Source organism: Podarcis vaucheri (assembly GCF_965113315.1).
Source record: "Podarcis vaucheri genome assembly, chromosome: 1".
Lineage (NCBI taxonomy): Eukaryota > Metazoa > Chordata > Lepidosauria > Squamata > Lacertidae > Podarcis > Podarcis vaucheri.
The window spans coordinates 130,111,370-130,127,194 of NC_138759.1; the positions used below are offsets into that span (position 1 = coordinate 130,111,370).

At 44.2% G+C, this 15,825-nt stretch overlaps 1 protein-coding gene across 3 annotated transcripts in view; it reads left to right on the forward strand.

Moving 5' to 3' along the window:
* Nucleotides 1-2,037: 2,037 nt before the first annotated feature.
* Nucleotides 2,038-15,825, forward strand: part of NBEAL1 (neurobeachin like 1) — a 137,320-nt gene continuing 123,532 nt past the window's right edge. For all 3 annotated transcript variants that reach the window (XR_014219356.1, XM_082221222.1, XM_082221223.1), the window contains exons 1-2: nucleotides 2,038-2,203; nucleotides 3,819-4,252. Coding sequence is in view for 2 of the 3 variants with exons in the window: in XM_082221222.1 (XP_082077348.1) it covers nucleotides 4,202-4,252 (51 nt within the window). In the remaining variant the exon portion in view is untranslated. The remainder of the gene's footprint in view (nucleotides 2,204-3,818; nucleotides 4,253-15,825) is intronic.

The following is a 15,825-nucleotide window of genomic DNA, read 5'->3' on the forward strand; positions in this document are numbered from 1 at the left end:
CAGATTTTTGCTGAAATTGTGACCGCGCGGCTTAGGGATTTTTTTAAAAAAAAGTTGTTCAGACCTCGAGGGCTAATTCTGTTTCGATGATAAAAACCCATCTGTTTCCAGCGAAAAACCTTTCAGGGGATCGTTTGCAACAGTTTGGCACCATTTTTGAGTGAATTGCAGAACGTCAGATTTTTGCTGAAATTGTGACCGCGCGGCTTAGGGATTTTTTCAAAAAAAGGTTTTTCAGACCTCGAGGGCTAATTCTGTTTCGATGATAAAAACCCATCTGTTTCCACCGAAAATCCTTTCAGGGGATCGTTTGCAACAGTTTGGCACCATTTTTGAGTGAATTGCAGAACGTCAGATTTTTGCTGAAATTGTGACCGCGCGGCTTAGGGATTTTTTCAAAAAAAGGTTTTTCAGACCTCGAGGGCTAATTCTGTTTCGATGATAAAAACCCATCTGTTTCCACCGAAAATCCTTTCAGGGGATCGTTTGCAACAGTTTGGCACCATTTTTGAGTGAATTGCAGAACGTCAGAGTTTTGCTGAAATTGTGACCGTTTTTCGGTGGAAACAGATGGGTTTTTATCATCGAAACAGAATTAGCCCTCGAGGTCTGAACAATTTTTTTTGGAAAAAATCGCTAAGCCGCACGGTCACAATTTCAGCAAAAATCTGATGGGCGGGGTAGAAACATAATAATAATAATAATAATAATAATAATAATAATAATAATATAAAAAAATAGAGTTGGGGTGACAGCACAACGCTTCTTAACACCTGAACTCACTGTGAATGGTTCACTTTGAGAGCCATTGTTATCTGCAATTGTTGCTGCCATATTATCATGGACGAGCTGAAGGACGTTCACAAATTGATCTGGACAACCAATTTTCAGAAGGACAGTCGAGAGGGCATTACAATTCACAGTATCAAAGGCCTTAGTCAAGTCAATAAACACATATATAGGGGTTGGTTGGGCTCTCTGCATTTTTCTTGAAGCAGTCGAGCGGTGAAAATCACATCCTCTGTCCCTCCAGAAAGTCAAAAAACCATTTTGGGATTCAGGAAGGCTCACCTCGGATATTGTTAGGAGATCGTTTGCCTAAGATTCTTGCAAGAATTTTGCTGGCTGCGGCTGGTAGTTTCCACGATCCGTTCTATCACATTTTTTTTTAATAAAGAGATTGATAATTTTGGCATCCCTAAAGTCTGCTGGGATCTCCTCTCTCAGATTTTTTCGCTGAAGAAGAAAGAATAATAATGGTAATAATAATAATAATAATAATAACAACAACAACAACAACAACAACAACAGAATCATCATCATAACAAATAGAATAATAGAAACACAGAGTAGTACTACTAAATATAATAAGTAAATAATAAATAAAAACGATAATATAATAAATAATGATAACAATAAATAATAATAAATAAACAATAAAAGTATAAAATGATTAATATAAATAGAATAATAGGAATAACAAGCAGCCCTGTTTAGGGAAGCTTTTAATAATAAGCTTTTAATGTTTAATAGGTTATTGTATTTTAGTTTTTTGTTGGAAGCCGCCCAGAGTGGCTGGGGAAACCCAGCCAGATGGGCGGGGTATAATTAATTAATTATTATTATTATTATTATTATTATTATTATTATTATTATTATTATTATTGAAAAATATAATGATAATAATGATAATAATATTAATATTAATAATAATAATAATAATAATAATAATAATAATAGTAATAAACCTCAACAACAGAAACAACAACAACAACTATTATTATTGAATATGACGTCCCTCTTTTCAGAAATGTTGGAAAGTATGCTCCCGTTATATAACAGAGAGCAAGAAGTGTGCGGGAAGGGAAAAAGATTCTGCCAGGAGCCAAGATGGCCGCCGCGGCTTCCTTTCCCTCCCTTCCACCCCTCCGCCAATGTCATCTCCGTGCGCCTCCGCCCGAAGGGTGGACGTGGTTGCGTCGCGGGGCGGGGCGGAAGGAGGCAGCGCTGGAATGTGGGCGGGGCGTCGGGGCGGCCGATGTGGCTTCCCATTTGCCAGCAGCGGCGGCAGCAGCAGCACCAAGCGCCGCCGCCGCCTCCTCGTCCTGCTGAGCCGCCTCAGCTTCTTCCCCCGAGCTGGGCTGAGTCCGCGGCCAGAGAAGGCGCCTCGTCTCCGGGGTCCGAGGAGCCTCTCGCGTCCCCGGTGAGCGAGGAGCCCCTGGCAGGCTGTGGGGCGGCGGGGAGGGGAGAGCCGCCTGGCTGTGGGGCTGGAGGAGGGCGAGGTATGGCGGGGGGGGGGGGAAGGAAACAGGGAAGTGGAGAGGGCAAATGCAATGAGAATAATGATAATTTCTCTCTCCTGAAACTATAATTTCTCTCTCCTGAAACTACAGCACGGGGATTAGGGGTGGTGTGCCCTGGAAGAAGGGTGGGGTTGGGGGCGATGAGAAATTAGTATCATTATTATTATTATCATTATCATCATCATTAAATTATTCATTATTATTATTATTATTTATTCATTTTTAAAAAAAAATCTGTGCTTTTCAGGTTTATGCATTATACTAGTTTTGCAATCCTTTTAACATTTGGGAACTCGACTTCCCTCCCCCTCTTTCTGCGGCTCCTTCAATTTATTTGTAACATCTTCTGCAAATTCCAAATTAGCTTAAGTTGCTCACTTTTTAATCTACTTTAACTCGACTTCCATCCCCCTCTTTCTGTGGTTCCTTCAATTTATTTGCAATATCTTCTGCATATTCCAAATTAACTAAAGTTGCTGACTTGTTAATTTACTTCAAATATATACGCTTGTCAAACTGCAGGTTATTACAACAATCCTGTTTTTACCTGTTTACAGTTTATCTGTAAATATTCAGTAAACCCATTTCCATTCTTTTATAAAAAGTTTGCTTTCTTGCTTTCTTATTTTTCCAATAAACCCATTTCCATTCTTTTATAAAAAGTTTGCAATCTTGATTTCTTACTTTTCCGGTAAGTTTCGTCATTTCTGCGTGTTCCGTACGTTTTGGTATCCATTCTTCCTTTGCTGGGACTTCTTATTCTTTCCATTTTGGGGCGAGTAACCTTCTTGCGGCTCTAGTAGCATACATGAATAAGTTTCTATATAGTTTAGGTAGTTCTGTCCCTATAATTCCCAAAAGAATTTATTCATTGTTGTTGTTGCATCATTGTATTGTGCTGGGTTGAAGGAGAGGCACCTTGTAAAAGGGGCAGACAAGTGAAGTTAGGAAAACAACTGTGTTTGAAATAGAGGAAGGTGGGGGGGAAGAACCATCAGAAACAAGGTTTGAGGAGAGGTGATCTGTGTTTAATTTTGGATTATTTTTAAAAAAATATGTATCTTAAGTAGTACTGTGGTAGAGCGCAGTCGGCACTTTAACCTCTGACCGCTTTATCAGTCTACCCACCCCACCCCCCAAATGCCCCGGAAGTTGTCCGTTTTTCATCACCCTTTGAAAATGGTTAGGGTTTTTATAATTTCTAAGCTATGGGGAACATTTGGACACTGGGTATGTGAGAGGAGGGGAAAACCCGGAGATGTTGGTGGTTCTATTGTGAAGAGTTGTTGTTGTTTTTTTGCTCAGGGATGCCCTTATTCTAATTTCTGGCGCATTCTTACGGAAGCAAAAGCAGGGAAATGAGTTTCCGAGCACTTTAAATTTAAATAAATTATTGTGAATTGTAGAAAATACCCAACATAGTGGGTACTTTAAAAAAAAAAAGTATTTTGCCAGGTGATCTGTCAACATTGCTTTGCTGTTTGGTACACTGAAAATATATTTTCTACCATGCAGTTTGTCACTGAGGGGGATGATGAAGACTTGAGGTCAACAACATCTTACTGAGATTTCATCATTCAGAAACAACAAGAGCAGTTCCTGGGATCTCCTTCAGCACTCGTAATATGGAATTATAACATTTCCTTTCTTACGTCGTCACACATCCTGCACGTTCCAGCCAGCACAATTTTCCTTTCAGAGGTTAATTCCAAAGTGCCACCGATGAAAAGGAGAGGGCTGATTGTCACCCTTAGCCGATTTAACCGTGCAAGAGTATTGGAGAAACTTGTTTTCCCCGTCCTTGATTGGATTGACGAATTAAAGCGAACATTTTGAATTGAAAGTGAGCATGATAGGATCTTGAGCATATGATACTTCACGACTGAGGAAGGCGAACTATGGCGTCCAGAGAGAGGCTGTATGAACTTTGGATGCTCTATTGCAATAAGGTAACTTCTTTTTTAAAAATAAATAAAACTTGGGGGATGCTTTAGTTGAAGCTGTTTTGTTGAAACCAAATGGCTAACAGTGCAGTCTTAACCACGTCTGCTCAAAAGTAAGTCATCTTGAATGCATTGCAGCCTTAGACTGTTTTTTTTATTGGAATCCTGATATGCTGGTACAGTTGACCAAAATGCCCACAGTTATGTGCTCCTATAGGACAGGTAAGGGACGCAGCTGGCGCTGTGGGTTATACCACAGAGCCTAGGGCTTGCCGATCAGAAGGTCGGCGGTTCGAATCCCTGTGACAGGGTGAGCACCAGTTGCTCAGTCCCTGCTCCTGCCAACCTAGCAGTTCAAAAGCACGAAGTGCAAGTACATAAATAGGTATCGCTCTGGCGGGACGGTAAATGGCGTTTTTGTGCGCTGCTCTGGTTCGCCAGAAGTGGCTTAGTCATGCTGGCCACATGACCCGGAAGCTGTACGCCGGCTCCCTCGGACAATAAAGCGAGATGAGTGCCACAACCCCAGAGTCGGCCACGACTGGACCTAATGGTCAGGGGTCCCTTTACCTTTACCTATAGGACAGGTATGACAAACTTTTGAATCTCCAGGTGTTGCTGAACTACAACTCCCATCATCACTGGCCGTTGGTCATGTTAGCTGGGGCTGATGAGAGTTGTAGTTCAACAGCATCTGGCTGGTCAAAGGTTCCCCATACCTAACCTAATCTGTTATATCTAAAACTTTAAATATTTGTTTCCTCGCCTTCTTTCCACGGAACCAAGACTGGATGCAGCCTTCCACCTGAGTGTATACTCATTATGCAAGGAGTTTGCCAAACTTGATGCTGAAGATGGTCTACAGTGAATCTCAGGCTACAGAAACGAGATGTTTACACCACCACAACAATTTGCCGCATAATCATAATTATTCTCGTTAGGCTCCGGTATTATTTCTGGTTCCTTTCATCTGAATTTTGCTTGCATTAGGGTGGCGTTTTCTTCAGCAGTTTCATTGCGCAAAAGCACTTGGCATTTTTGTTTGCGTGTTGATTGTTTTGTTGCAAAGAAGAACATGCAGAAATGTTCCTCTGAGCCATAAGATTTGGAGTTAAGGAATTTGCCTTTAGTCCGCTGCCTAAGCTGGTGAGCTTTTGAAACACAAACGTCCTATTGTTTAGAAACTCGATGTGACCGTGCTGATTGAGCTTTGTTTTGAAGTGAGCAGATACTTGGTGGCATAGTGAAAAATAGCGCAAATGTGCAACGGAACATTTTCAAGTGGGACCTAAACTTTTATGAAGTTAGCAGTGTTTTCTAACCATTCCTACCTAGCAATAAGTAAAGGTAAAGGGACCCCTGACCATTAGGTCCAGTCGTGCCCGACTCTGGGCTTGTGGCGCTCATCTCGCTTTATTGTCCGAGGGAGCCGGCGTACAGCTTCCGGGTCATGTGGCCAGCATGACTAAGCCGCTTCTGGCGAACCAGAGCAGCACACAGAAACGCTGTTTAGCTTCCCACTGGAGTGGTACCTATTTATCTACTTGCATTTCGTACTTTCGAACTGCTAGGTTGGCAGGAGCTGGGACCGAGCAACGGGAGCTCACCCTGTCACGGGGATTCGAACCACCGACCTTCTGATCGGCAAGTCCTAGGCTCAGTGGCTTAACCCATAGCGCCACCCGCGTCCCAGTCTACCTAACAGTACAAACCACCTAAACCTTCCAGATGCTCTTAATATCTTTTGCCTCTGAACGCTTCCTCCAAGCTAACTACAGGGAGCCCTCAACTTACGGACATTTACCTTTTGTGCATTCAGCTTTTACATGCATGGCCGTTTAAAAATAAAAAGGGGACAGGGGTCTGGGAAAAATGACTTTGGCAATCCCACCCGCCATTGAACCCAATGGGTTTTGACTATATGGGACTTTGGCATTAGGTGGAAGCCCTGGAATGCAACCGCTGCATAATGTTTATTGTATTGTGCACACGTGAGAGGAGAGAGACGGTAATGTGCGTCGCTGGGTCGAAACGGGTTACAATTTTATGGAAATAATATCTGGAAAAGTTGGTGGAGACTTGCTGCTTGTAGCACTGAGCCCAGCTGCTGGGGGCGTGTTTGGGTATTTTAAGTTGTCCTCTACCAAGCACAACGCGGGTGGCGCTGTGGTTAAACCACAGAGCCTAGGACTTGCCGATCAGAAGGTCAGCGGTTCGAATCCCCGCAACGGGGTGAGCTCCCGTTGCTCGGTCCCTGCTCCTGCCAACCTAGCAGTTCGAAAGCACATCAAAGTGCAAGCAGATAAATAGGTACCACTCCGGCGAGAAGGTAAACGGTGTTTCCGTGTGCTGCTCTGTTTCGCCAGAAGCGGCTTAGTCATGCTGGCCACATGACCTGGAAGCTGTACGCCAGCTCCCTCGGCCAATAAAGCGAGATGAGCATCGCAACCCAAGAGTCAGCCACAACTGGACCGAATGGTAAGGGGTCCCTTTACCTTTACCTACCAAGCACTTTTCTTCTCCGATCAGCTGTGAAGGTCGCTTGGGCCAGTCACTGTTTTGTAGTCTAACCTGTCTCATACGGTTGTTGTGAGGAGAAAATGGGGAGGGGGTAAAACCATGGATTCCCCTTTGAGCTGCTTAGAGGAAAGGTGGGACATAAATCAAATGTATTAGTTGAGAAACCTTCGGTCTGGGGGTCAAATGCAACCCCAGAAGCCTCTCTGGAGGAGTGGAAGAATGTTTCCTGCTTGGCAGGGGGTTGGACTCGATGGCCCTTGTGGTCTATTCCAACTCTATGATTCTATGAAGAACCTCACACCTGGAGGCCAAGACAGACACTAGCCGACCTACCAAAGTAAATGTTTATATTCCTTGTTCCACCCGTTGTGGCTTCTGTGGCCCCAGGGAGGTGGCCCAGAGAAGAGTGGATCCCTGGCTGCTTAAAGTCTTGCCACCGTGCTTTAGAGATACGGTGTGAATGTGACCTAGGCAGCAAAACATGTCCCTGAAAGAAAGTACATTATGTGAATGAATGGTTGAAATGAGAACCACCCCTACTGATATTGCCCGTTGCAAGGGCCCACTTGAGATCTTGACATCCTAATGTATAAGGATTCTCTTTTTCTCGGCAATCATGCCTGAAGGTGACACTTTCAGTCAGTTCTCTCCATGCTGACTCGAAAGTAGGTTCCACTCCCAATAATTCAGTGTGACTTACATCCTAGGAAGCATGTTGAGAATGGTAGCCTGGGTATGTGCTTACGAGTGCTGAATGACTGGAAATTCTGTTGTATCAAATCTAGCAAAACTTCTTATAATCTAGGAGCGAACCGTCTGATAGGGAATGCAGGAATCACAAATGACTTATTGGTTATGAAAGTAGGTTAAGATGACATCTTTTATTGGACCAACAGCTGTTGGTGAGAATGCAGAAGCTTTGGAGTTAAAAGCCTATCAGGCAAAAACTACTGCTCTTTAACGCTTTAATCTATGAGTAATGTATGGCTGCTTTGAAGCTGTTTGCAGCACAAAATGCAGCACCGGATCAGGTTTTGAGCTTCCAGAGGAATATATATCAGTACTGTTTTTGTTTCTCTGCTCTCCTGTTTATGAGTTGAGTGACTCAGATTCGGGTGATCATCTTGGAGTGACTGCAAAAGTCAACCTTTTGAGGTTCATCTTATTTGACTGAAAAGGAGCAGAGATACTCTTATCCACGTGAAATGATTTCGTCTTTCATTTGCTGAAACTGTTTTCTTTAAACCCACAAATTAAAATGTAACGGTGAATGAATAAAATGTCTACTAAATTGTTTTATTTGCGTCAGTATTTAGATGAGCTATTAATTTCACTTGAAATTGTGTAGTCTTGCTTAGGGGGATTACACGGCTGGAATTGTTACATAATAAGCTGTGCCAGTATGCCAGGGGCTACTTAGGAATAGAGCTCTGCCACTTCTAGGAAAAAAAGAGTGTGAAAATATTTGAATTGGTCAAACCATAAAACAATTTCCTTCTGATTTTACTTTTTAATGAGAGACGAGACAGAGACCAATGGCACGTGGTTTGACTTGACACAATAAATTGTGTTATGCATATATTTTTTAAAATGCCACGTATAATAATACCATCTCCTTTTTTGTGCTGAAAAAAATACTCTGCGCAGAAAGCAGCAGTAAAACTCAAGAAAGCCAGGTAAGAAGCAATAACCGCTCAAGATAAAATGGAGCCTCAATCCTGTTTCCAGCAGAGATTGAGGATCCCCGTAAAATAGTCTCGCGGTGACAAACTTTGGGTACGATTCAACATGCAGCGAGTCCTGTTTTGTTCCCAGTGGGAGGAATTCTGAGCAGGTGCTTGCCTCTCTGCTGAAATCAATAGCACGTAAAAGGGCTTCGCTGTGGCTGGAGCAGGCCCATTGTTTTTTGGATCAGTATGCCAAATTGAAATATGTGGGCTTCTTGTTTTGATACCGAGTTAATGACTGCATAATGCATGAAGCACTTCTGCCACTTTAGGGCACTTGTTCAGATGTCTGTTTTGACTTTATTGCATTCCTGTCAAGACGTCCGCAGAGGAAAAGTTTCATCCATTGAGTGAATGCCCTAAGTGGAGGGGGGAAAACCTGGCAGAAGTTCCTTTGTTTGCTAACGCATGCTCGTCTTCTGCCATTTAAGATTAGAAAAAAACTTTTCTGGCTATTGAAGGGAAGATTAGCTGCACTCATTATAGAGACAAATGCAGCTTGGATTGGCACTGAAACAGCAGAAAATATCCAAGCTCTGTAAATTGTTCTTTGTGTGGCAGGAAGAGGATAGAATTTGGGGGTCATGTTTTTTGTTTAAAAAAGGCATTGGACCGACTGAGGTGATCTTGCTGGCTACATGTAGTGGAGGAACTAGATTGTGGCTTCTTGTCCAGATATGTGCTTTCCTTGGTTGAAGAGACCCTACATGGAAAATCCATCATGTATAGATTTAAGTCACTTACTAAATCTGTCCATACTGTTCTGTGTTGCTGGACTCCGTCTTCTGTCAGCCCCATTCAGCATAGATTGCAATGGCCGTTGGTGATGGGTGCTGCAGTCTACAAAGATGTGGACAGTTTAGCCAGCCCTTTGATAAATGGCGGATTGTTTGTCCATAAGTCAAATGTGGAACAGTTGTTACATCCTGGAGACAGTGGTGGAAACTGAGATACGAAAGCTAGGAGCTTAAATGGCACCTTACACCTAGGTCATGGGTGCAACAACACAATGTCTAGTCTTGCTTTTTAAAAAAACAAGAATACAGAGCTGAAAATAAATGAACTGCTGCTAAAATATTACGTTAATTTTTCACATGCTCTAGTCCATGGGTAGGCAAATTAAGGCCCTGGGGCCTGGACCAGTTGCCTTCTAAATCCAGCCCACAGAGGGTCTGGGAATCAGCATGTTTTTACATGAGTAGAATGTGTGCTTTTATTTAAAATGCATCTCTGGGTTATTTGTGGGGCATAGGAATTCGTTCATTCCCCCCCCCCAAATACAGTCTGGCCTTCCACAAGGTCTGAGGGACAGTTGACCTGCTGAAAAGGTTTGCTGACCCCTAGTCCTTCCCCTGCCCACCCCCTTCATGTTCTTAAGAGGGTCTCTTCTGCAGTCTTCAGAGAGTAGCTGGAGGTGGGGAGGCAGAAAAAACTCCTCCTTTCCGTCCACTCTGCAGTTTTAATCTGAAATTTCGACGCAGGATTGCACGCAGCGCTCAGAAACCGCTCGCGCTCATGAAATTCCCTGTCGCAAAATGCGCCTAGGACAATGGGAGGTTTGAACACTGCCTGGAGATGGACATGTACCCCCAGTGGGAGAGGTCACAATCCTGTCCCACCCACACCCGGAAAGTAATATGACTTGCTTATAATATGTTTGGAAAAGCAGCCTGTGGAATTGTTGAATATCGGGGCAGAACATTTGGTGAGAAAGTGAGGAGAAGTAATTGAACTGGTTATTTTTTCAAGTATATTAATGAAAGATGGATAGAAGCATACATACACCAGACAGGTGGACATTCCACTTCACAAGCCCACTGATTCACTAGCTGTAATATTCTGCCACTTTGACAGGGTAACCTAAGAGTCTTAGGAGTTAGTTGTGGCTATATAGACAGCTGTCACGTCAGGGATGTCCTCAGGTCATATTCTGCTTTGGGGCTTTGAAAACTAAAGGTCACTTTGGCAAAACAACAACTTGAAGTAAGTGTAAAACGATGAAGACCCCGTGTTTATAATCCGGTGGCGGTTATGGAGAAATGTTTTACCCAAATGTTTAACAAACTGAGTTCTGCCCAAACAGGTTTTTCATTCACCTGAAATGTAGTTACTGTTTCTTCTTCGTGAAACACAATAAGCCTTTTTTTAGGGGGTGACGACACCATTATTACTTCTTTTTTAAAAATCGAGTCACTGTGGTTTGAAAGCAATAATTTTACTCTGCTTCCATGACTTTTACTTTTAAAAGTAAAATCATATGTTGCCTCTCTAGGGAGGGAATTCAAAGAGCATGGGGCCACTACTGAAAAGGCCCTTTTCCCTGTGCCCTTTGGACATACCCAGTCTGCCCTTGTAGCTGTTAGTTTATGGCAAGGGATGCAAGTTGGGTTTGTTTTAATCTTGAGAGTTGACACTTCCCCATGGAGTTTCTTAAAAGTTTAGTCATGCTATGCAGTCGGTTAAAATGCTTTTACTTGTATATAAAGCAGTACATTAATACATGGCAGTTGGCAGCCTCTTGCAGAAGGAACTGTGAGGGTGGATTTTAATTGACTCGATATTCAGACCAGTATTTAGAAGAGGAAGGAGAAAAGTATGCAGAGAGCGTTGCAACTATGAATTAAGCACATTTCAAGGTTCTGTTTTTCTTAGATGCCTAGGCAAAGTATGAGTGTTTAGTTGGGGTTCTCGGGACACGGGTACCAAAAACCTTGCCTTGAATTGGCCTTGAAAATATTCCATTAATCCTGAGACGTAGCGTTTATTTTGTGACAGTGCAAGACCTACCGCCTCTCAGAGAGAGCGTGGGAAATGCATGGGCTTCTACTTCCGGATGAATTTTGGCAAATCGCACAGCACAGTTTTCCCTGAGAGTTACCGACTGTGTTCTATTCAGTCACATGACTTATGACTTACTTTATAAAACATGCTGTAAAAAGCCTAAAGGATTTCATTGTATGGGATGAGCAAGGCATTTAAAAAAGTGCATTTTAAAAATGATTCTTGTACAGTGGTACCTCGGGTTACATACGCTTCAGGTTTCTGCTAACCCAGAAATAGTACCTCAGGTTAAGAACTTTGCTTCAGGATGAGAACAGAAATTGTGCTCCGGCGGTGCGGCAGCAGCCGGAGGCCCCATTAGCTAAAGTAGTGCTTCAGGTTAAGAACAGTTTCACATTAAGAACGGACCTCCGGAACGAATTAAGTACTTAACCCAAGGTACCACTGTATATGATATCTGTGGGAGATAAATTCCCACTGCTTTTATATATCAAACTTGAAGCAAAAGGGTTTGTCTTAGTAGCTAGCTCTGTGTCTCCTACAACTTGCTTGTTACTTTTAAAAAGATTTCTCAGCTGATTACTTTCAACCTCTAAAGGGGGCTTGACATAGCTGTCAACCTTCCCTTTTTTGCGGGAAATTCCCTTATTCCAGTGCCGTTTCCCGCTGCTATCCCGGATTGTTAGATATCCCGTAGGTGAGGCTGCTGATCCCTTATTTTCAAATCTGAAAGCTTGACAGCTATGGGGCACGAGGAACCTTCAGCCACTTAGCTGTCGATGAACTACAACTCCCATCATCCCTTGCTATTGGCAATGCATGCTGGGGCTTATGGGAGTCGTACAACAATACCTGGAGGGTTTCCCCCCCACCTGCTCTAAAAGCAGTCTTAGGGCTAGTTCAGCCATGTAACTTTATTTCATTTATGTGTTTATTTCATGTTTACCCTTCCTCTGAAGAGCTCAAGGCGCCATACATGATTCCTAGTTCAGTTTTATCCATGTAACATCTTTGTAGGCCACCCGATGGACTTCATAGCCGAGTGGAGATTTAAAACTTGTTCTCCGCAGCCTAAGGGGAAAACATTCCTCATCACAACACACTTGCTAAGTGATTTTAATCATGTGATAGCTTTCATGTGCGAATGGACTGTTGCTGCCGCCATCGCAGATGCAATAACCAAAATTGTTTTCAAATTCGGTCAGTTCACATGTTCAGCTGCTGATCGTCAACAGTAAATCATCAAGTGATGTGCTTTTAAAAAGTCTTGCTTTTTCAGAGAAGACAGTTATTATTAAGAGCCATAGATTTAGCCTGGTTGCAGAGTATATATAACTATTTGTGAACGTTCACTCCAGTCCATTGTTAGAATAACGTCACTGAGTATGTATGTAACAATGTTTGATTCCAGCTAATAAGGGAAATGGCTGAGATTTACCAACTTCTGCTGGATAAACATGCTGAAAGTTACCCTCAAGAAATCATAATTAACAGTATTTTTGCACTAATTTGATGTTCTGCTAGGATGGATGCTTTGTGACTAACGTAACGGCGGGTTGCACCACGATTCAGGTTTCCCATGGTTTCCGTTTTGAAGAATCCCCACCCCCAGTGTGGGGAATCCAGTATTGAAAGCTTCTACCGGCTGATCCAGCTTTTGTTTATAGCGGCCAGTACTTCCTGGTATAGCTCTAAAGGACTGAACTTTGCTCTTCCGGCTATTACCATCAGGTTGAGTTGAAGCTCAGTGAAGTCTCTTTGGAACTGTGCAGGATTCTTTCCTCACTGCCAGCATTGTAGTAAGATTCAGCTGCCCATCCGATTGGCATTTATGTATGGAATGGGAAGACGGGCGCCATTTTGACGCTTGCCTCAGGTGGCAAAACAGCTTGGCCAGCACTGAATGATATCCACACACAATAAATCTGTTACTAGGGCCCAGAACAGGTGGCTTTAGTAAGGTCCTTCCTTTTCTCACATTTTGTGTTTTTCATTTTTCACAAACTCAAGTGTGGGGGAACCTTTGACCCACCAGGTATTTCTGAACTCCAACTCCCATCATGCCTGGCCATTGACCATGCTTACAAAGGCTGATGGGAGATATAGTTCAGAAATGTTTGCCATGCCAGAGGTTCCCCACCCATCTGATGTGGAAAAATTAACAGGAGGTCTTGACTCAAGATGATATCTCACTGGGTTAGCATTTAGAAAAAATTGCCTTTTGAGTCAGAATAAGACTGCTGCTTCCAGCAACCACTTCTTTTATGTACTTGGATACTTTTAGATTTTCTGAGAGATGCTTTAATCTTCCGAAAGCTAAGGAGTCAGCTGCAAAAGAAGCAGGAGAAGGGATACAGAAATACCGTATTTTTTGCTCTATAAGACTCACTTTTCCCTTCCTAAACAGAAAGGGGAAATGTGTGTGTGTCTTATGGAGTGAATGCAGGCTGCACAGCTATCCCAGAAGCCAGAACAGCAAGAGGGATTGCTGTTTTCACTGCGCAGCGATCCCTTTTGCTGTTCTGGCTTCTGAGATTCAGAATATTTTTTTTCTTGTTTTCCTCCTCCAAAAACTAGGTCCATCTTGTGGTCTGGTGCATCTTATAGAGCAAAAAATACGGTAATATGAAGAAGAGTCGGCTAAAGTTTCCCAGTGGAATATCGTTTTTTATTGCCTGATATGGGAGGAAGGGTCGGGATGTTGCCTAGAATGGCTCTTACATTAGAAACGTTCTGAGTGTGCCATCAGTGTCTCTGTCTAGACTAGCCTCCCTCAACTGGGTGCTTTCCAAATGTTTTTGGACTACAACTCCCATCGGCCTCGGAAGCTGGCTTAGGTTGGTGGGAGTTGTAGTCAGAAACATACGGAGGTCTCCAGGCTGCAGAGGATGCATTAATGGGTCACTCCCATGAAATGGAGCGGAGGTCTTGGGCAGACAAAGGAAGATGCTTCTTTACAGAATTTGTCCTGTTTAGCTGCTTCCTCTCCCTCATACATGGGACGCGGGTGGCGCTGTGGGTTAAACCACAGAGCCTAGGACTTGCCAATCAGAAGGTTGCCGGTTCGAATCCCCGCGACGGGGTGAGCTCCCGTTGCTCGGTCTTCTCCTGCCAACCTAGCAGTTCGAAAGCACGCCAGTGCAAGTAGATAAATAAGTACCGCTCGGGCGGGAAGGTAAACGGCGTTTCCGTGCGCTGCTCTAGTTCACCAGAAGCGGCTTAGTCATGCTGGCCACATGACCCGGAAGCTGTACGCCGGCTCCCTCGGCCAATAAAGCGAGATGAGCGCCGCAACCCCAGAGTCGGTCACAGCTGGACCTAATGGTCAGGGGTCCCTTTACCTTATCTCCCTAATACAGGGGTCAGCTAACTTTTTCAGCAGGGGCCTAGTCCACTGTCCCTCAGACCTTGTGGGGGGTTGGCCTATATGGGGCAGGGGGGGGGGAATGAACGAATTCCTATGCACACCAGGCAGGCCCCATAAATAACCCACAGATGCATTTTAATAGGACACATTCCATGCAAGAGCACCAGGCAGGCCAGACAGTACTGCAGATGGTAAAAATTTAAATTAAATTTTTTTCTTACCTGCACTGATGGTAGTCATTGTTTGGATAGGGGTCCTCGCCTGGGGTTGGTGGTGCGTTGTGGCCTGCTGGGCCTCCTGCTTCCGGCACCTCGTCTGCACTTTGGGGGTGGGATTGGGGCCCTCCCTCCGGCAGCGGAGGCCAGATCGCTGCTGTGCAGCCAGCGGGCAGAGCTCCGGACTCCTCACAGGAGCACCAGGGTGGTGGCGGCAGTGGAGGGAAGATGAGCGGCATGAAAGGGCTGGCTCCAGAGTGGGGCTGCAAAAAATGGCACTCAGCCGAGCCCAGCCCAGCCCCCTTCCTCCTCTAGGCAGGGCAGGGAGAAGCCAGGAGGAGGGAGGGAGGGAGGAGGCGCCGCCACGGTGGGGTGGGGGAAAATGGCGATGCAGAAAAAAAATGAACAGAATCCCCACGCCGATCCACAGACAGTCCACAGGCCGGATCCTGAAGGCATTTGGGCCTGATCCAGCCCACAGGCCTTAGTTTGCCGACCCCTGCCCTAATGAACCTGAAGCTGCAATCCTAAACATATTTAAATGGGATTTCCCCCCTTCCCCCAGTAAACATGCATAGGATTGCAGTTCTGGGAGTGAGGGGGGTAGAAAATGGTTGAGAGTCTCATCTGGGTTTTGTAAGCATATGTGGCATGCTGTAAAAATGCAGAACGTGGGGCAGAAAATCTGAAGCTATTAGAATTTCAAGGCGTGCGAATTTTGCTGCTCTTGCAAGCTCAAGCCGGCCAATCCTATTTGTCTCCTGTTTGTGCGTTATGTAAGACTCGCACGTGTGTTTTGCTGGGATTCTGTGGGAGGGCAAAATGTTGCATTTGGTGCAGAATTCAGGCTCCTGAGAAGCTGCTTGACTTTCATTTGAAAGGGAAGCAAGGCTCTCGGTCTTACGTGCTTGTGAAAATATGTGGTGATGCCTGGTGAAAGGACAGAGCCCAGATGAGTTGTTGAATAAG